This window comes from Podarcis gaigeae (assembly GCF_964106915.1).
Source record: "Podarcis gaigeae genome assembly, chromosome: 8".
NCBI lineage: Eukaryota > Metazoa > Chordata > Lepidosauria > Squamata > Lacertidae > Podarcis > Podarcis gaigeae.
In genome coordinates this window covers 83,548,033-83,569,055 of record NC_139684.1, presented here as the reverse complement: position 1 = coordinate 83,569,055, position 21,023 = coordinate 83,548,033, and the positions used below count along the sequence as shown (strand labels likewise).

The following is a 21,023-nucleotide window of genomic DNA, read 5'->3' as shown; positions in this document are numbered from 1 at the left end:
ATCTTGTCTCTGGGCCAGCAAGATGCGCTCTGCCCTCAAACTGCTTGGGCCTGTTTGTACCACATGGCTTTCCCCACCCTAGTTTGATTGACATATGTGCGCCCAGTCTGTCAATGCGCATTTTAAATAGCCAGCCCTCCTAATGTTGAGCATGGGCTGCCAGCCCCAGGCAGGTGCAAGGAAATTGATGGGGATGTTTCAGCCGCTCGGAAGCCCAGAGTCTCAAACCCTCGACTTTGAAGGGTTGCATTTACAGGAAGAGCAGCTGCCATCTTGTTTTCAAAAGAATAAATTTGGGCACTAGTGGAAGATGTTTAAGAGAACAGGGATACGGAAGCGGAATTATCCATGCAGTAACTGGAAGTTCATCTGTCCCGGTAGATGGTTGCTTGGGCTCGGCGGTTTTCCTACTGTGGATGTGGCTTAGTAGGAGAGGGCAAATGTTTTAGGTGGAGCCAATTCTGTGATGTCGTCGGCTGCTGCCGGCAGCGGCAGAGAAAGCTGTCTGCTTTCTTTTCTCCCCAAGCCTCTTAGCCAGAGACAAGAGTCCGAGGGCTGAAGCAAAGAGCAGCATGGGCAGAAATTCAGGCTGGGCAGCCGTTCTGGTGCATAACTTTGCGCAGAGCCTTAAGAGAGCCTTGGGGATGCCATGGTAGGTCTTTGTTGGGGGCATGGCCAGGATCCCAGTAGAGCTTATCTCTAGACATTTCAGCCGCCTATCTGTATTCTGTCCACAGAAAAAATGATAGGAATATGTGTCTATTCTGGGAAAGATTTTGATCTGCTTGAGGATTCTGGGTTGCACCTGATGCAACGCCCTACGCAGAGTAGACCCATTGGAATTAGTGGGCCAAAGTAATTTAAGTGGGTCTACTCAAAGCAGGGCTTAGCGCCAGCTACAACCCCTCCTGTCGCAGAAAACAGCTGCTCCAAAATACACGTGTTTCATTCAGCATGTGGCCATTTAAAATATTCCTAGCATCCTTTGATCCTTTGGCGATTGAGGGCAGTCTTAAGAGACACGCACAGAGAGCCAGTTTTCTGCAAGTGTGTTCTATTTTTCTTATTTCTTCATAAGCGTTAAAAGTACAATTTGGGGCAGCTTTGAGCCTCTCTTTACCACACCTGCATTTATGTACGCAGTGCCACGTTTGTGCGGTTTATCTTACACCCTGGAGTACAGGCAGAGCAGCCTTCGCCAACCCGGCGCCCTCCGGGCGTTTGGGACTACAACTCCCACAAGGCCCAGCCTGCGCAGCTGTGGGGAGTTGTAGCCCAAAACACCTGGGAGGGTGCAGTTTGGGGAGGGGTGCTGGGCAAAAAAATTCCAATAACCTGGGCTGAAAACTTCCCGCAAACTTCCAAGAGGATCCCAGGACTTCTCCCTCTCGCTGTTTTTGCTTTAGCACCGACAGGCTTAGAGGGAAGCCCTGGGCTACATGCACTAGGAGCAGTTTTCTTTGTGGGGAGTAGTATTCCGTTTGCAGCTCCTTGCCCTGCGTATCTGAGCTTCCAGCAAGAGCCAGGATAAAGGATGCTGGTTTCTGCAGAAGCATCCCATGTCCTACCAGTTTGCCTGTTTATCGTGGTCATGGGGGGGCCAGGATTTGTGCCTGTAACAGTCTCCAAACTCACCAGTAGAATTGGTTGAGGCCTGGCGCTGCCCAGTGGATTCAAAAGCAGCCCTTGTTTTATAGCGTTTCCGGTGGCTGCAAGCCTGGGCAGGAGCAGCGCTTGACTGAGTTGCTCTGAAGGCAGGGCAGCCTGCCTGCCATGCCTGGTTTCCAACACAAAAGGGCGTTAGGAACTTCCCTCGGATCCCAGGGGAGCCGGCTGTCATTTTACGGTGGCCACCTGCGCATGCCCAGAGGCGCCCACACTCTCGTTGGTAATACCTGCACACATCCTGGGGTTGGGCCCTTAGCATTCGAGACGCACCCAGGAGACTCTGCCCGCCTCTAGCCCAACCACCCACGTTCACCACGAGCCTTCACCTTGGGACCACCTATCAGCTGCCCGGCAAAGGCTCGAAGGCGGGCGGGCGGACGCCAGCCTGGCAAGGGGACCCGTCTTGTATGTCACGCTATGCTCACTGTGAACCCATCGTCAGCTCTGCATGTTTGCAAAACGCGGCCCAGCTGCCAGAGAAACCAACTGGGGTAGGTGGGTGGGTGGGTGAAAAAGCCCCTCTCTCAGAGGACCGACGACCACGGGACTGGCTCCCCTCCCCCAGGAAAAAAAGCCATACTGGGTGCCGAGCCACTTCACACAATCTTCACACCCGCTTCATCCCAGCCTGGTCAGAGGAACGTGGGGAGCAGAGGAGGGACTCTGCCTTGCCCCCCTCCCCCAGGTCTGCTTGGATCCTTCGCAGAGACCTTGGCGGACAGTATTACTTTTGCTCTCTCCCCCCCCCCCCCGCCTCCCAAATGCATGTTGCCCTCGCACTCTTGTCTGCCTCCCTCTCCTCCCGGTCCTGCGACATTTGCCCGCCAGCTGGTGTCTGGCAGCCGAGACCCCCAAACTCCCCCCACCCCAAAGTCCGCAGAAGAACACGCCCAGAAGCTGCGACGATGACGCCCCCCCCTGTGCCTTCGTCACTTTACTACCTGCTCTCTAAACGTTTGTTACTGTTGTGTCTGAAGAGTGTTTAAATTATAGAATCGTGAACTCCTATTTATACTAAAGAGACAGTTTTCACACCACAGCCTCCCCTGCTAAATGTTGGTGGTTTTGGGGGTGGGGTGGGGGGCTCGAGGGAGGAGGAGGAGGAACGGAAGCTTGTGGAACATAAATTCTGGTGCCAGTAAAAAAAACCACCACGGTGGGTGCTCTAAGGAAACAGAGAGAGCTCTGTTCTGCAAAACTCAGTGCGTGAGACAGTCGTTTTCCTTGTCACGTGTGAAAGCGTGGAGTTGCTTGTGATGGTGGCATGAGTGTGTCTTGCCACCTGCCCCAGTTCCTTCCCCTCCCGTGTTTTGTCTTGGCCCCTAGTTGCAAAATTCCTCCATTGCAGTGCAGCAAAAGGCTACGGAAGAATCCAATTTTATTTCATCTCTGAAGAGGGAGCAGCAACATCCTTAACACACATTGTCACAAACGTACAGTGTTCTCATGCATCCAGCCCCTGTGTGCCGTATTATTACACCGTGGGACGGGGAGGGGGGAGACGGAATAATAAATATGGGGAGAAAGGAAGGTGACCAGGGACCAAGAGAAGAGCATAGTGCAAAACCTTAAAACTAGCACAGTTCCCCCCCCCCCCACTTCAAGCTAAACATTCTCCTGTGCGCTTCCCTTTGTTAGAGACGATTGCGCACCCACCTTTTGGAAGAGGCAGGGAACAGAGGTCCGCCACCTGCTGGAGGGGGAAATAAGATTTACAGCTAAACACCACAATCCCAAATAAATTACCAACAACCTTGTGTATGTGCAGCAGTGTGGAGCAAGAAAGGCTTGGTGCTGCCACCAGGTGCCAGAAGTGTAGAAGTGCAGGTATAAGTCATTTTTCTCTTGCCGGTGGCGCTTCCCATCAAGCGAACTTGAGACATGCCTAGCTTTGCAGTCTTCTCCAAGGTCCCGCCTGGGCTTTGGGGCAGCTACCCAGAGACCGTCCTAGTCTTAGCCCAGCCAATCCCAGGTGCGAAGCGTGACTCGGAAGCACGGCGTACAACATCTGCTTGCGCGGATTCCGCCGATAGCAGAGCGTCCTCCAAGCAAAACCAGAATCCGAGTCCAGTCCTCTTCCATCAGCCACCCCTCCGCCGACTGCCCTTGCGCCAAACTCCCAAGGGGGTGGGTAGGAGCTGGTGCAAAGCAGCCATGGGTCATTGGGGCGGCAGTCGTGATCCGAGGGGGGAGCGTCGCCTCGGTGCAAAAGGGGTAAGTGGAAGCTGCGTCCCCAGGAAGACACTTGCCACGAAGGAATCCCCCCCCCCCCCAAGCCTTCACCTCTTGGAAACAGCCATGTCAGAATCAGAGATGGGGGGGCTGACTAGAAGGGCTGGGGGGCAGGATTCCTGGGCTCCTTCCCCTACAGGAATTTAAGGGGTTAAACTGAGGATGCTGGGATTCCTGGATCCTACAGCAGCTCCCAAATTTTGCCCCTCGCGTTTGAGGCGGAGCAGCCTGAGGATAAAAAATGGGAAGGAGCTGGGGGTCGAGAGGTCTTGGGGGGGGGGGTCTCTGCCGGGTTCTCTTCGGCCACTCGTGGACCTTTAGGAAATTCCTCCCTGGCTTCTACCAGTAATGTGAGCTGGGGAGACCAGGGCTGTCTTCACAAAGCAAGGCAAGTTCAGAGGCAAGGCTCGGAGTGTAGGGAAGCAAGGTCCCAGGGAGTGGCGGGGGCTCGGCCGTTGGTTCAGGCAGCATCTGGATCGCAAAGGGTCTTCTTCCTTGCCAGGGCGCAAGCCGAAGGGGGCGTTCGGCCCTCTGGGCCCCAATCTCCCTTCTGGGGGCAGCTGGCAAGTGATAAAGGAGGTTGTCCCAGGCGCCTGGCAAGGGCAGAGCGGACGGAGCAGCAGCTGTTGGGCACAAGGGTCGCCCCCCTCGCCGATGGCCTTCATGCCACCTCCACCAGGCTCCGAGGAGAGGCGTCCAGGGCAAATCTGCCAGTGCATAAGAGCAGGTATCCCACCTTGACGATGCAGGGCCTATGTACCTGTGAAGGGAAAACAGGCTGGTCAAGACAGAAGAAAGCCCTTGGGTTTGGGGGAGCCAGTGGGTTTGAGACCCAGCGGATCCCTGCTGCTGGAACCACAAGGGACCGTAAGTCATCCCGCTTGTTCGGAGAGTCCCTGGCTTGCCCCGTCCCATGCAAGTAACAGTAATAATAGGCTGAGCTTCTGGGCAGACGGGGCCACTCCAAAAAGGCCCTGCCTTCCCAGAAACCTCAGCCGAAGGACACTAGTTTGAAATAAAACTTGGGAGGCGCCCTCAACCCCTGGGAAGGTTTGCTTTCAGGTATGTAAGAATAACTACACAATCCTGCTTTCTCTGTGCTCAGTCACTCCTGCTACTCTCACAGTCAAGCCACGCCTGGGTGTACCACTGCAAGGCCGGGTGTCCTCACAACTGAGTATTCTGCCCTAAAATTAAAAGGTTCCTGCCCAAGGAAAGCTAGCATGTCGAAGTAGGCTAGTGCCCTTTTCCCTGGCACACTAGATTTCTTCAGGAATGGATTGGTCCTTGGTGGTGCTCAGCAGAGGCTGGCAGAGAACAAACTGTGAAGAACTGGCACTCATGGAGAGACGGAGCAGCCAGCCTCCCAATGGGCTCCAGAGGACAAAATGGCTGGAGAGAACTGGAGCAGACAGTTCTGGGCCGGCCCGTCCATGAGGTAGGCTGAGGCAACAGAATCCAAGGAGCATTCTTCAGGCGTATCTTGACTGCTGGGGAAGTGGTTGCAGTGGCTCCTGGGTTCTGGCAAGATCTTGCGAGAGCCCCGCGAAATTGTACGGAGACTTCTGGGACCTCTTGCACGATACCGCCAGAAGCCAAGGCTATGTGACTCCAGTTGGGGAGGGTTTGGTGGGGGCGGCGAAATGGGAAAGGGTGGCCCGGTTCTTGGCAAGCTGGGCCTTCGGCCTGAACTTTTAGGCGTAAGAAAACAGGGAAACACTTCAGCCTAAGCGGACAGGCCCGTTGGCGCCATATTATTCCAAAACCATGTGCCACAAGAAAGGCTATTAAATACCGTATTTTTTGCTCTATAAGACTCACTTTTCCCCTCCTAAAAAGTAAGGGGAAACGTGTGTGCTTCTTATGGAGCGAATGCAGGCTGTGCAGCTATCCCAGAAGCCAGAACAGCAAGAGGGATTGCTGCTTTCACTGCGCAGCGATCCCTCTTGCTGTTCTGGCTTCTGAGATTCAGAATATTTTTTTTATTGTTTTCCTCCTCCAAAAACTAGGTGCGTCTTGTGGTCTGGTGCGTCTTATAGAGCGAAAAATACGGTAAATGGCAGCTTTTATTGCCGTTAAATTTATTTATTTATTTCACCCCAAAGTCCCTGGGGTGGGGGTGGGGCGGGTTACCCGATTAAAACACTGCATTAAAAAAACAGTTCAAAACAACTTTCAATCCCTAAAATTAAGTTGGAAGTCTAAAAATATACACCTCAGGTGTCAAAGGCCAGGGTGCAAGAGCAGCCTCCCTAAGCTGCATAATGGAGGGGGGGGTTCCACACTTTAGGGGCCACCACAGAGAAGGCCCACCCCACCCCCAATCCTCTTGAGGGCAGAGGGACAATCAAGAGGGGCCCCACTGCCAAGCTCAGCCCCCAAGAGGACCTGTAGGGAAGGAGGCAGTTTTTCAAGTATTTTAATCCCTCTTCTGCAATCAGTGCTCTGCCCCAACCACCTTCCAATCAGGCTGTGTTGCCCCGTCTCTGCACAGGGCCTGCTTTTTGCCCTCGATGGCTTTCCGTCAGTCGGGGTGTGTGTGTAAAAGAACACGATACCAGAAGAGCTGGGAGCGGAAGGCCGCTCTCAGGCCAAGCAAGCACTGGCTTCAGGTGAGCAGAGAAGAGGGGGAGAGAGAGAGAGGTCTGTGTGTTCACACATGCGCGATGAACGTACCCTAGAAAAGAGCAACAAGTGCCGGTACAGAGGTACCACAAGCGGGTATTCACAAAGCCGAGATGCCATGGTGCCGCCTTGCTGGAAAGAGAGAGCAGAAGTCAGGGGTGCAGAGTGCCAGGCAATTGGGGGGCGGCGGCGAGTGGGTGGGTTGAGGGGAAGAGACCAGGTCAAAGCACAGCTCCTTTCTTTCTCTGTGCACAAACCAGCCAGAAACCCCCACACCCCCCCAGCTGCCATTTGTGAACAGCCCCTTGTCTTTATGGTACCAAGTTTCTAGTCCTTTTGAAATTAAACCTTTCCCGTCTCTCGCCTTTTCAAGAAAAACGCAACAAACCAGGAAGTCTAATATTTGAAACACAAAAGCAAAGTTGCATCAGAGAATGTAAATAAGCTGCACCCACCCCCTTTCCAAAAACAAAATGCAAAATATATTCTGAATGCGGAACTTGGGGGGCACGGAAGGTTGATGCAGAACCCACAGAGCCCCAGAGACAGAGGACCCCAATATTGGACAGACTAGAAAGAGTCATCTCCCCTCCTCACCCAGAAGGGAGCCTAAGCTTGTGGGGCGAGGGGGGGGGACACACACATCCCTTTCCCTCCCCCACCTCCTCCATGAGGTACGGCAACCTGCAGAGTCAGGCTTACATTTGCCAGGCACTCCACGCGGCACAAGAAAGGGTGGGTGTGGTTGGGGGGCCAGCGGGGGCTCCAGCCCAGAGCAGCTGGAAGGAAAAGAGAAACGTGGGGCCGAGTTTCCTTTGTGGGGGGGGGCGGGGTGTTGGTGGTGAACAGGTGGGGAAGGGGAGGACAATGTACGGAGAAAGAGGCTAGCCTACAAGGCATGCGGGAACAAGCCGGCAGGCATGCTGGGCAAAAGAAGCGGCTCCGTTGCCATGCGCCGCACATCGCATGCTATGCTTCCCTCGGCGCACAAAGGCCAGCAGGCTTCTCACTTGACCCTCGGCGATTGATAGCTCTCATGTGCTGTCGTGGCTCACTGTGATGGCCTGGGATTCGGACTCGGATGCTGAACCTGAGGGATCCCAGCCTGCACAGGAGTCTCCGCCTCCAGAACCAGCTGAGCCATGGCTGGGGCCTGAGCCTGAAGGGCCCTCACCTGTGCTGGATCCTCAGGTGCAGGCGTCAGCTGAGTCTGCTCTGGCTCCTGAGGCGATGGAGGACCCATTGCCTGCAGGTGCTCCACTCTCAGCCCCGTCAGGGGAAGCTGAGGTTGCCTCTGGGTCCGGTAACCCTCCAGCCTCTCCTGAGCTGCAGAGGCTCAGGGCAGAGGGGTGGAGGGAACTAAGTTCCCGCAGGAGAAGTGCTCACCTCCAGGCCAGGAGAGGCGAGTCACCAGAGGATCGGGGCCGCCCTGTGCCTCGGGGCAGATAAAAGCCAGCCAGCCCCAGTCCCAGTTGTGGGAACAACATTGTTGGTTGCTAGTTCCTGCCTGAACCCTGTCCTGCTTTTCTGCCTGACCCGCCCTGGCTCCCTGCTTGCAAGCCTGTTCCTGACTTCATCCGACTCCCTGCCCTGCACCCAGCTTCAGCTACTACAGACTGCCTCCATGTTGCACCTTTGACCACGGACCGGACTTGGACCTCGCCTCTCAGGTAGCCCACAGGACCAGCACACTCCCGTACAGACAGAGCCGTTGTTTCCATAGGGCTTAGTGGTGCGTCGCGCCAGGGCGCTGGCCTCTCGAGGCACCCCAGCGAGTGGGGCAGCTGTGCAGCTTTGCCGGCGGCCTCCCCTTTCCCTCCTGAACACCCACCAGCTGTGCCCCATCAACCATATGGCTGGTGGGCATGCAGCTTGCTTCCCAAGCCTCCTCGGGAGGAGAGCGACCCTTGCAGAGGCTTGGGAAAAGGTCGACAACTCTGGGAAACGGAGTGGGGCACTGGAGGGATCTTTGCACCACGGCACCGGATATGCCTAAGGCAGCTCTGCGTACAGACCACCTGCAGCACACCTAAGAACCTAGGAAAAGGCCTGATGCACCAGGACAATTAAGTCCCCATTTGGTTCAACACCCTGTTACAGTGGTGCCTCGCTAGACGATTCTCTTCGTCTAGCGGTTTTTTCGTCTTGCGAAGCAAGCCCATTGACAGCTTAGCGGATTAGCGCTACAGCTGTCAAGCGGCTTCCAGCAATCAGCTGTTAAGTGGCTTATCAGCGGAACAGCTGATAAGCGGCTTAGCGGCTTAAGAAAAGGGCGGAAAAAGCGGAAAAAAACCCGCGGGGGGATGCAAGATTTTTTTCGTCTTGCGAAGCAAGCCCATAGGGAAATTCGTTTTGCGAAGCGCCTCCAAAACGGAAAACCCTTTCGTCTAGCGGGTTTTTCGTCTTGCGAGGCGTTCGTCTTGCGGGGCACCACTGTATCAAAATAGCTAACCAGATGCCCCAAACAGGACTTGAGTGCATGAACAACTCTTCCCCACTTGAGACACAACAGCAGAGGTAGAGCATGGAACAGACCCTGCCAGTGTCCTGGAAAAAATGGAACATCTCATCGCCCCGGCAAGAGCACAGTGGCCATTTTTGGTGTCGTGACCTCACATGATTTTGCGCCCAGCCCTTGTGGTTTTCTCAGGGCCGCAATCTCGCATGGCGCGCCCCCCAATCACGTTTTGGGGTGCCGTGCCGTTGTGCGAGAGCACAGCTCTGAGAAAAATAGTGTATTTAGGGCTCCATGATCTTGCATGTGACTTGTGCAGGAACGCAGACGGGAAGACGTGTGTCCTGGTTGTGAGACTCGGAGGGCATGCCTGGATACCTGAAGGAGCGTCTCCACCCCCATTGTTCTGCCCGGACACTGAGGTCCAGCGCCGAGGGCCTTCTGGCGGTTCCCTCACTGCGAGGAGCCAAGTGACAGGGAACCAGGCAGAGGGCCTTCTCGGTGGTGGCACCCGCCTGTGGAACGCCCTCCCACCAGATGTCAAAGAGAACAACAACTACCAGACTTTTAGAAGACATCTGAAGGCAGCCCAGTTTAGGGAAGCTTTTAATGTTTAATAGGTTATTCCAAGTTATGCCCTTTCGTTCTAGGCTACTGCTAGATGGGGCCGGGGGGCAGGTTGGTGCTCCCTCCTCACTCCAAACCCAGTCAGTGAGGAGCTGGGCCTAGAGATCCAAGCATTCAGCCTGCTGGTGGATCCGGCGATGAACATCGGGCAAAGACAGCCTAGTCATCTCTCTGGAAATGTGGGCCCCCACTCTGGAAAGGCAGGGAGTGGGGGTAGCCTCACTGCGTTTTAAGCAGCCTCAGAATCCGTGGGCTCAAGTTGGCCAAGGGGTCTGCTCTGAGTACGCACCAAACACCCAAAGAGCCAAGAGACCACTTTGTAAACAGTCACTGCTTCCTCCAAAGGTATCCTGGCAGCTGTAGGTTGTTCAGGGTGCTGAGCTTTGTTAGGAAACCTCCCTATCCTCCCCCCCAAACTACAGTTCCCAGGGTTCCCTGTGAAGAGGGATAGATGGATAAACTACTCTGGAAATTGTAGCTCTTGGAGGAAAATACAGTCATACCTCGGATTACAGACATTTCAGGTGGCGTTTTTTCAGGTTACGGACGCTCCGAAACCCAGAAGTACCGGAACGGGTTACTTCTGGGTTTCAGAGATCACGCATGAGCAGAAGTGCTGAATCGCAACCCACGCATGCGCAGATGCGCCCCTGAGGGTTGCGAACGTGCATCCCGCATGGATCATGTTCGCAACCCGAGCGTCCACTGTAGGTCTATTATTATTAATAAGAATATTAATATTAGTTGAATTTATATACCGCCCTATAGCCCAGAGGTTTCAAGGCACTTCAGAGAACGAAATAAAAAATATAAAAACCACAAAATACGTAATCAAAATAAAAACAACAACAGGTCTAGCAGCACCCTGAACAAGCCACAGCTCCCAGAATCCTCCGGGGGAAGCCATGACGGTTTAAAGTGGTACCACAATGCTTTCAATGTGTGGTGTGAAAAACGATTTTTCTCTCGCGCGTGCACCTCCCTTCAACTGCCCGCCGTCACCAATATGGTTCCCTCCGGACGTTTTGAACCGCGACTCCCACCATCCCCGACTGTTGGCCATGCTGGCTGTGGATGCTGGGAGTTGTAGTCCAAAGCACTCAGTCCGTGTGTGCAGCTGGGGCCGAGCTCCCTGCCTTGCTTCTGGGCGCAGCGCTGGCCTTGGGAGACGTGCTTCTACCAAACCGTGGAAGGGAAGGGGGTGAAAGAGCTGGAGCCGAAGGGAGTGGTCAGCAAGCTGAAGGAGTCTGCCAGGAACGCAAGCTGGGCGTGGGGCTGCAGGCAGGAGGAGGGACGGGGCTCTGGTGAAACTTGCCTTCCTCGGCCATCGGCCTCATCCCTTCGATCTGCTCCTCCAGGCGTTTGATCTGAGCTTCCAGTTCCAAATTGCGGCTCTCGGCTTCCTTGAGTTGGCTGGGCATGAAAAGACAAGACAATCAGGCGAGGAAAGTGGGAAACCTGGGAGAAGGACTGAGCTACTCGTTATTTAATGTTGTTATTATTTTATATACAGTCATACCTCATGTTACGTTCTTTCAGGTTACGTCCCGCGGCGACCCGGAAGTACCGGAAAGGGTTACTTCCGGGTTTCGCCGCTCGCGCATGCGCAGAAGTGCAAAATGACATCACGCGCATGCGCAGGAGCAGCGAATCGCAACCCACACGTGCGCAGACGCGCCGCTGTGGGTTGCGCTCTTTTCATATCACGAACGGGCCTCCAGAACAGATCCCGTTCGCAACCAGAGGTACCACTGTATATATATTTTCCATAGAATTTACAACACGTTCGAAATTCCTATCAAACAATTCAGTAATTTTGGGATCCCCCCTCCTCCATGGTTGCATATTCTAGTTATTCTGTACCTGATCTTCTCCACACTGTTTTCAGATATAAGTTATCAGATATAAGTTTTCAGATAAGTTATCAGATATGTTTACTGCTGTTCTTACCCTGAAGCAACTTGCGTCATTTAACTTTATTAAAGCTCCACGCCACCCTTCCTGCCGGCGGAGCCCAGGAGCGACAACACAAAGCAGTAAAACAGTACAATTAAGAAAGAAAGGGTAAATGTGTGTGCGTCTTGTGGAGTGAATGCAGGCTGTGCAGCTATCCCAGAAGCCAGAACAGCAAGAGGGATTGCTGCTTTCACTGCGCAGCGATCCCTCTTGATGTTCTGGCTTCTGAGATTCAGAATATTTTTTTTCTTGTTTTCCTCATCCAAAAACTAGGTGCATCTTGTGGTCTGGTGCGTCTTATAGTGCAAAAAATACGGTAGGTTTGTTTTTCATGCCCTATTAACTATATCATTTCAGTAACTTTCAGCCTTCATGTGCCTAAGGGAATTGGGCCCATTCACCCTGTCTGCCGTCTAACATGGAAAGTCCAGCTTCCTCAGACTCTATTCATTCTTCGTGGAAACATAGGAGAGTCTCCTCCAAATTCCTGGCTTCCCAACCTTTCCCCTCTCTCGAATGGGATAATTCTCACGGAGTAACTCTGGAATGAGAAAATCCAGATCAAGAGAGGGAGAAAGTGTGGGGGGAGAGGGATTTGGAAGAGAGCATCATTCAAGGAGAATTAATGGAGGTCAAGGAAGCTTACCTTCCCGCCAGAGTGGTACCTATTTATCTACTTGCACTTTGAGGTTCTTTCGAACTGCTAGGTTGGCAGGAGAGGGACCGAGCAACAGGAGCTCACCTGGTTATGGGGATTTAACCCACAGCGCCACCCGCATCCCTTAAAGCATATTTTCAAGCAGTTTATTCAGCGTAGTTCAGGACAAAGAAAACATGCCTGCTCTCTTTCATGTCCAAGTAAAAGCAAAAGCTATACACAACAGAAGTTCCCAGCAGGCTGTGCTGGAAGTAAACAGACGTGACATACAACAACTCCACATGCCCGCTCTTAAGGTGGAATGGAACATCAATATCCTAAAACCCATAACCCTCACCTGGCAAAGGTCTGGTTGGCCACCTTGACCATGCTGAGCTCTTGACACAGCATCTCCCGGCTTCTCAGCTCCTCTTCAAGTACCGACTGCAACTCTAGGAAAGTGGCCACGTCAAGTTTCTGCCCATCCGGGAGTTTGCATGCCTGGTAGGGAGTAAGACGGAGGTGTCTGTGAAACCTCAGACACTGAGGTGCCTCTGGGTACCAGATCAGGCTCTCCACCGCCCCATCCTGGCTCCAGTTGGTCCCCCAACCTACCAGCTCCTCCGGGGTTTGCTTGGGGGTCTGCTCTGGGGGCAAAGTCCTCTGGCTGCTGTCGACCTCCATGCTGACGTCCCCGCGGCCTCTTTCCTCCGGCTCATTCTGTCTGAGAGAAAGGGAGAGCCTCACGGACCCAATCCTGGCAGGGTCTCCACGTTGCTGCAGGACCGTTTTGCCCAGGGGTCAACTTGGGACCAGGGACTCAGCTAGGTAAAGGTAAAGGGACCCCTGACCATTAGGTCCAGTCGTGGCCGACTCTGGGGTTGCGGCGCTCATCTCGCTTTATTGGCCGAGGGAGCCGCTGTACAGCTTCCAGGTCATGTGGCCAGCATGACTAAGCCGCTTCTGGCGAACCAGAGCAGCGCACGGAAACACCGTTTACCTTCCCGCCAGAGCAGTACCTATTTATCTACTTGCACTTGGACGAGCTGTTGAACTGCTAGGTTGGTAGGAGCAGGGACCAAGCAATGGGAGCTCACCCCGTCGTGGGGATTCGAACCACCGACCTTCTGATTGGCAAGTCCTAGGCTCTGTGGTTTAACCCACAGCCAGTGGCGTAGCGTGGGGGATGCAGGGGGGGCCGGCCGCACCGGGCGCAACATCTGGAGGTTAGGGTTAGGGGGCGCAAATCCACGGGTTAGGGGGCGCAAATTACTTGCCTTGCCCCGGGTGCTGACAACCCACGCTACGCCACTGCCCACAGCGCCACCCGCGTCCCTCAGGGACTCAACTACGTTGTTGCAAATGTAACGTCTTAAGTGTGTTTTAAGCGCATTACACAAACAGGACACCAGATGGCGATGGTGAGCTAATGAAAAAATCAATATATATTTTAAAACGGTCATTTTTTAAAAAGCATTTTTTTCTATATAGGTCTAGATTCACCCTAGGTGTACCACTGCCACCTTCTGCACAGGTGACGGGACCCCCCTCCTTTCCTGGCGTCCGGCTACCTCAATTTCAGGGCCTGCAACTGGCTTCTGACACCAGCCTAGGGGTTCCCAACCCAAGCGCCCCCCCGGCACCCCCAAAGGCATCTTACTTTGCTGCTGCCGTGTAGGTGTACGAATACCCCACGAAGGGCAGGTGCACGCCGAGCGGAGAGCTCTCCATCACATCTGACAAGGTTTCCTAGGAAAGGGGAGACACAAGCACACAGAGGGTGGGTGGGTGTTTTTTTGGGGGGGTCAGTTCTAACTGGAGCAGCAGCAGCAGGCTGGGCATAGCGCCCCCTACTGGCAGTGCCGGATTTACATACAGTGGTACCTCAACCTTGGGTTCCTCAACGTCATCAGATTATAGCAACTGGGGGATCAAGGCTGAGAAAAAATGCACTAGGGTTTCTGCAGCGGACTTTCAGGGAATGCCATGGGCCTGCTGGGGGCAGAGGAATAGTGGGAGAAACCAGCTGGGGGGTGGACCAAGGGAAGAAGGCTGAGAGCCAGGGGATTGGTGGTGGGACAACAAAGAGTAGATGATGAGATACCAGGGTGGGGAAAAAGAATCTTTCTATATGCAAGTACAGCTGCTAGAATAGTGACTGCTGCTAGGTGGAAGTCACAAACTATACCCACAAAGGAGGAATGGATTTGTAAACTAAATGAATATTTAATTTTGGCAAAATTAACTGCTATAAGAAGAAACCAGTCAAATCCAAAATTAAAAATGCTTTGATGAATATATGGTAAAATATTGCTCAAAAAAAGATATGCCTTGATTAAGATGTGAAGTACTGGATGGAAAAAAATTAGTAAGGAAAGATAATAAGAATATATAGATGATTTGAGAAGATTATAGAATGCAAAGATTATTGTAAATTGTATGTGGAGGAAATCGAGTGGGGGCGGAGGGGATGAAGGAGAAAAGAATAATATGATGGATTGAGGAAATAAAAATGTAAATGTATGGGGGGATGGGGAGGAAATGATGTTGGCTTTGGTAAAAAAAAAGAGTAGTCAGAGGGAGAAGATGGGGAAGAGGAGGTGTTGGAGGCGGAAGAGGGAACAGGGTTTAGTGAGCTGGGAGAGTCTGTGGCAGAGAGCAGTTCAGAATCAGAGGCAGGAGAGGAAACAGGAGAGGCGGGAGGCCAAGAGGCAGAGATGAGTCTGGCTGGCGAAGTATCACAGGTGTTTCCCGCCTCTCCTGCATCAAGCTCCTCTCCCCACTTGTCTCCCAGAACCAGGAGAGGCATGAAAAGAGTGGAGGATAGGTTGGCTGAAGGCAGGCATAGTCTCTGATTGCTTGGGGAAAACCCATGGAGGGGAGGTGACTTAGATGGCAGTGGTGAGATAGGAACTTTGAGTAGGGTTGCCATATTTCAAAAAAAATCCGGACACAAAAGCTTTGTGGCGGGGGAACAAAGTTGTTGAACTTTTTTGGCGGAAATCACACAAAAAATTGACATTTCTGAGCAATTTTTCAGGGAAAGCAGCAAAAACGACACTGCCGACATGGGTTGCTCTACGTATGGATTTTCCCAGACATAGGGCAACCCTACTTTTAGTCTCGGCAACTGATTCAAGGGGTAAGAAAAAAATCCAAACTCTTCTAAGACCTACTGGGGATGAGCTGCTGTAGTCATTAGGTATGACACTCAGCCAAGTGTGTGAAGATTGTGTTTTAGCTGTCGTAAACTGCCAAGTTCAGGGCAGGACTCTGGGGCAGTTTCCTGGGCCCCACCTAGGAGAATAAACATGAATCCCCTCCTCACTGCCCCATACCCAGTAGGGCTGGCTCGCCACATTTTGAAACGAGCGAAGCAATGGGAATTATTGTCCGAAGAGTGGGACGAGGAAGGTGACACCTCTGTAGAACCATCTCAAACCCCGGAGTCTACAATTACCCGTAGGACCCTCGTACCTACGGGAACGCCTCTCCTGGTATGTCCCACAGAGGAACTTACAGTCTTCAAACAAAAACATCTCGGAGGTCCCGGGCCACAGGGAGCTTAGGCTGGCCTCAACCAGAGCCAGGGCTTTTTTGGCCGTGGCCCCAATCTGGTGGAACGCTCTGTCCCAAGAGACTAGGGCCCTGCGGGACTTGACATCTTTCCGCAGGGCCTGCAAGACGGAGCTGTTCCACCTGGCCTTTGGCCAAGGCACACCCTGACCCCCTCCTTTGGTAATCCTCACAGAACTCTAGCCCAGTGGTTGCCATGAATTTTGTTTGAACTGATTTTATAACAAAATGATTTTAGAATGTTGTACTATTTTATGCCCGGCTTCGGCTGGGGAGGGTGGGATATAAATAAAATTTATTATTATTATTATTATTATTATTATTATTATTATTATTACCTAAATGGTGTTTCTCAGATGAACTGGCACGGGGGGGGGGGAGGAATCGGGAGTAGAGGGGCACAAATAAAAAGTCACGTACCCCTCCCCCGCTCACCATGTCAGTGAGACAGTCATCCACCACGTCGAAGTTGCAGGTGTCCGTGGCGTTGGCAAATTCGGGCACGAACGACGGCGCGCAGTCCCGCAGCGAGTCCCAGTCCACGCCCAGAAAAAAGGGGTGCTCCTGGAAGTCCCGGACTCCGTTGCGCCCCAGCCGCATCTCCCGGGGACAGATGAGCCCTTCGATCAAGGCCAGAGCTTCGGGAGGGATGTCGGGCACCGACGGAGGGAACCGGAAGTGATCCTTCGGAAAGGGGAATTTTGACAATCGGCAAGGGCACCCAGGGAGAGATTTTGGCCCCGATTCTCCATCTGGAGAGGCAAACCCACATAGACACGCAGACCTCTGCCCCTCGCTTACTTTGAAATGGATTATCTTTCCGTACGTCTCCACCACGGAGTCGGCAAAGAAAGGAGTGTGGCCGAAGAACATCTCGTAGGCGAATACGCCGAGGGACCACCAGTCGCACTCTGTGCCGTAGGAGTGAGCGCCGTCTTCCACCGCTTGCAGGATCTCGGGGGACAGGTAATCTGGGGTGCCCACGGCTATCGTTGAGCAGACCTGCCACACACAGAACACGTATTTGTGTGCTGGTTTTTGTGTGTGTGTTTTTGCTGGAGTAGGTGTTTCCTACACTTTGCCGTAGCTATGTACATTTTGGCACATGTTTCCGAGCACAATTCAAAGTGTTGGTGCGGACCTTTAAAGCCCTAAATGGCCTCAAAGGCCCAGTATACCTGAAGGAGCGTCTCCTCCCCCATTGTTCAGCTTGGACATTGAGGTCCAGCGCCGAGGGCCTTCTGGCGGTTCCCTCAGTGTGAGAAGTAAGGTTACAGGGAACCAGGCAGGGGCCTTCTCGGTAGTGGCACCTGCCCTGTGGAACGCCCTCCCACCAAATGTCAAGGAAATAAGCAACTACCTGGCTTTTAGAAGACCTATGAAGGCAGCCCGGTTTAGGGAAGTTTTTAATGTTTGATATATTATCATGTTTATAATATTCTGCTGGGAGCCGCCCAGAGGGGCTGGGGAAACCCAGCCGGTTGGGTGGGGCATAAAAATAAAAATAATAATTATTATTAGCTGGAGAACTGCCCTGAAAAATTCAAAGAAGTGCAAATTTCTGAGGGTGTCCATGTTTCAGTTTTTGTATTGTTTCAGAAAGGGCAAATTAATTATGTCAGTTTGCCTCTAAAGGCAGGCTGAACAGTGGCGTAGCGTGGGGGGTGCTGGGGGGCCGGCCGCACCGGGCGCAACATCTGGGGGTTAGGGTTAGGGGGCGCAAATCCACGGGTTAGGGGGCGCAAATTACTTGCCTTGCCCCGGGTGCTGACAACCCACGCTACGCCACTGAGGCTGAATAATAATAATAATAATAATAATAATAATACAACACCACACTGCCCATCTGATCGGGTTGCCCAGCCACACTGGGCAGCTTTCAAAATAATTAAAACACAATAAACATCAAACATTAACAACTTCCTTATACAGGGCAGCCTTCAGGTGTCTTCAAAAAGTTGTGTAGCTATTCATCTGTTTGACAGCTGACGGGTTGGTGTTCCACAGGGCGGGGGCCACTACCAAGAAGGCCCTGTGCCTGGTTCCCTGTCCCCAATCACCCCCACCCCCAATTCAAGTCTCACCGTCCCGTCTTTGCGGAGCTTGAGGCAGGAGCCAAAGTCCCCCAGCCGGATATGTCCGCATCGGTCCAGGAGGATGTTGTCTGGTTTGATGTCTCTGTTGGGGAGTGGAAAGAGATAAGTGAGAAAGTATGGAGGCTGGGAAACTGAAACGAGGAGTCCTGGGGAAGTAGAGAGGGGCTCAGTCCCTCCTCAAAGGCTGCCCCCTCTGGCAAGGCAGCCAGATTGCTGCTCATGGTTTGTTGTTGTCGTTTAGTCATGTCCGACTCTTCGTGACCCCCTGGACCAGAGCACGCCAGGCACTTCCGTCTTCCACTGCCTCCCGCAGTTTGGTCAAACTCATGCTGGTAGCTTCGAGAACACTGTCCCACCATCTCGTCCTCTGCCATCCCCTTCTCCTTGTGCCCTCCATCTTTCCCAACATCAGGGTCTTTTCCAGGGAGTCTTCTCTTCTCATGAGGTGGCCAAAGTATTGGAGCCTCAGCTTCAGGATCTGTCCTTCCAGGGAGCACTCAGGGCTGATTTCCTTCAGAATGGAGAGCTTTGATCTTCTTGCAGTCCATGGGACTCTCAAGAGTCTCCTCCAACACCAGAATTCAAAAGCATCCATTCTTCGGCAATCAGCCTTCTTTATGGTCCAGCTCTCACTTCCTTACATCACTACTGGGAAAGCCATAGCTTTAACCATAGCTGTCAACGCTTCCCTTTTTTAAAGGGAAATTCCCTTATTCTGAATAGGATTCCTCGCAAGAAAAGGGAAAAGTTGACAGCTATGGCTTTAACTATACAGCACTGCTCATGGTTACTGAACAGAAAAGAAGGAAGCTCTGCACATGCTCAGAGGCAATGCCATCCGATGCTCCACAGGGCATTTCTGTCCACAGCTGGGGCCCAAATTAAGACCTACTGATTTGTTTCATCAGCAGTATTTGGAGCTATTTAGGTGAGAGTAAAAACACACAGGAGGTGGTTCTTTGGGGGTCTTTCCTGACCACCTCCTCTCCCCAAAAACATGAGCAGTGGCAGTCAGTTCCCTGTCGCAATGAATAAAACGAAAATTGGGATTCCAAAGAAGAAAAACATCTCAAGATTTCTCCCCAAAACGGACAAAGTGGAGGCACAGGAACTTCCTGGGGACGGAGTTCCGGAGGTCACCACTGGAAAGACCCTGTCTACAATGTGGGGCATTCTCCGTTAGGGTCCCAAGATTTAAGCGGGTCCCTAGAAGCCTCTGTCAGGGTTTCCCTTGCTTGGGGGATTCCTCCTTTGAAAGCCACTCCGCCTTCAATACCCCCCCAGCACCCCTCCCTCGCTCTGCCCCCACCCCACCGTCAGGCCCCTCTGCATTCCCAAGCCTCGGCTGCTCATGTGGTTTGGAGGGAAGCCCAGCTTGTCTTGCACAGCAGGAGATGAATTAGGCGATTATGAATCTAGGACAACATTTATGGCTGTTTTGGCTCAGGGAGCAGCTCTGTGTGTGAGGGGGGCGCCGGCCGGCCTCATGGACCCAGCAGCTGGGGGCGGGGAGGCGGGTGAGTCACAAAGACTCTGGAATTCTTGCCTGGACCTCCCCACCCCACAACCCCTCCTGACCCCATAGACGTTCCTCTGCCCGCCTCTGGAGCAGGCTGCAGAGTCAGGAGGGGGGGGGAGCCTGGCGGAGACCTGCAAACCGAAAGGGTTTGCTTTGCAAGGGGATTACAGCCCAGAAATTCCAGAGGCAAAAGCAAGGAAGTGGGAGGCGGTTGATCTCTCCCCCCCCCAACACCCCCCCACGCACTCTGCCTTCAATATTCTGCTTCTTCGAACACAGTGATGGGCAAAGGAGAAGGGATTTGGGGGTTTGAGGAGCTGGCGGCAAATCGGCGTGGAACTCCGGGCGTGGAAGCCCCAGTGCCGGGTTCGAGTTCTGCCCATTCTGGAGTGAAGAGCTGGGATTTAGGGTGACTGATTGGGCGGGGGGGGGGGGAGGTAAGTGAATGGGTGCAGGGAGCCAAAGGAAAAGAAGTGTCATTACATAATAGATTAAATTGTTTTTCAATTTTTTCCTCTCTCCTTTTCTTCCTTTATGTTTCCACTGCCTCCTTATTTTTATTCAATGCCCCCCCAATTGCACCTGAGACTACAACTGCCCTCTGGATCGTTCCAGCGCCCCCCAGGGGATGGTATCGCCCACTTTGCAAACACCAGTCTAGCCAGTCAAAAGCTTTCTGTGTGCAAAGCTAAGCTGGTTACGGTGAGGCCTAGGGAGAGTCCTGAGGGCCACATAAAGAGGGCTAGAGGGCCACATTCAGACCCTGGGCCGGAGTTTCCTGGGGCCTAGCCCAGAGTGCTCTTTCTTGACCCTTCCCGCCACGAGACCCCCACCTGCCTGCTCCACCTACCTGTGTACGTAACCTATCCGGTGTATTGAGTCTATGGCCATCACCATCTCGGCCAGGTAGAAGCGAGCCATCTCCATCGGGATGCGGTCCCCAAATTTGCTCAGCAGCGTCAAGAGGTCTCCCCCAACATAGTAGTCCATCACCAGATACTACGGATGGATGGAGTTGAGAAAGATTAAGAAACAGCACCAGTTCCTCCTTTTTAGGTAGCCGTGTTCTCATAGACCAGTGTTTTCCAACCTGACAAGCTCTGGCTGATGGGAATCGTAGTCCAAAACAGCCAGAGGACACCAGGATGGCAAAGACTGGGGTATCGTTTATTGCAACGCCAACTGCTGTTTGGGGCCCCGAAAACTCAAAGTCCCCCCACAAGCTGCCACAACCAGAGACAGAGGCTGCATCTACAAAGTTATAAAAAAATGCTCTGAGGAAAAAACACACGTTTTAAAGCCCACAATGGAAAATTTCATAGAGTTCCTATCTTAGTTCTACAGCGCCATCTGTTGTCACGGTGTAATAACGCATTTATAACGTTTTATTTTTTACTAATGTAGTTGAGTCCAGGGTTTCGAATCTCAGGATTGATCAGTTGGTTAGAGCGTGGTGCTGATAACGCAAGGTTGCAGGTTCGATCCCTGTATGGGGAAGCTGCATATTCCTGCGTTGCAGGGGGTGGACTAGATGAGCCTCATGGTCCCGTCCAGCTCTATGATTCTATGAAGCCCGAAGAAACTCTGGCGAGAGAGCGGGTGCTTACACTCTGTGTCAAACTGATGCCCACA

At 52.9% G+C, this 21,023-nt stretch overlaps 1 protein-coding gene across 9 annotated transcripts in view; it reads right to left on the bottom strand.

Annotated features, from left to right (window-relative positions):
• Positions 1-666: 666 nt before the first annotated feature.
• DMPK (DM1 protein kinase) overlaps positions 667-21,023 on the bottom strand; it is a 50,690-nt gene continuing 30,333 nt past the window's right edge. Inside the window, exons 5-15 of one of the 9 annotated variants that reach the window (XM_083753825.1) lie at positions 20,242-20,390; positions 17,861-17,954; positions 16,578-16,778; positions 16,197-16,460; positions 13,861-13,949; positions 12,816-12,924; positions 12,559-12,701; positions 10,923-11,020; positions 7,228-7,304; positions 6,577-6,657; positions 3,030-4,660 (exon numbers count right to left, since the gene is read on the bottom strand). In XM_083753825.1, coding sequence (XP_083609951.1) covers positions 4,562-4,660; positions 6,577-6,657; positions 7,228-7,304; positions 10,923-11,020; positions 12,559-12,701; positions 12,816-12,924; positions 13,861-13,949; positions 16,197-16,460; positions 16,578-16,778; positions 17,861-17,954; positions 20,242-20,390 — 1,404 coding nt within the window. In that variant the 3' untranslated portion in view covers positions 3,030-4,561. Of the gene's footprint in view, positions 4,661-6,576; positions 6,658-7,227; positions 7,305-10,918; positions 11,021-12,558; positions 12,702-12,815; positions 12,925-13,860; positions 13,950-16,196; positions 16,461-16,577; positions 16,779-17,860; positions 17,955-20,241; positions 20,391-21,023 lie in introns of all 9 variants that reach the window. The other 8 variants (XM_083753826.1, XM_083753823.1, XM_083753824.1 and 5 more) reach the window with 8 other exon arrangements.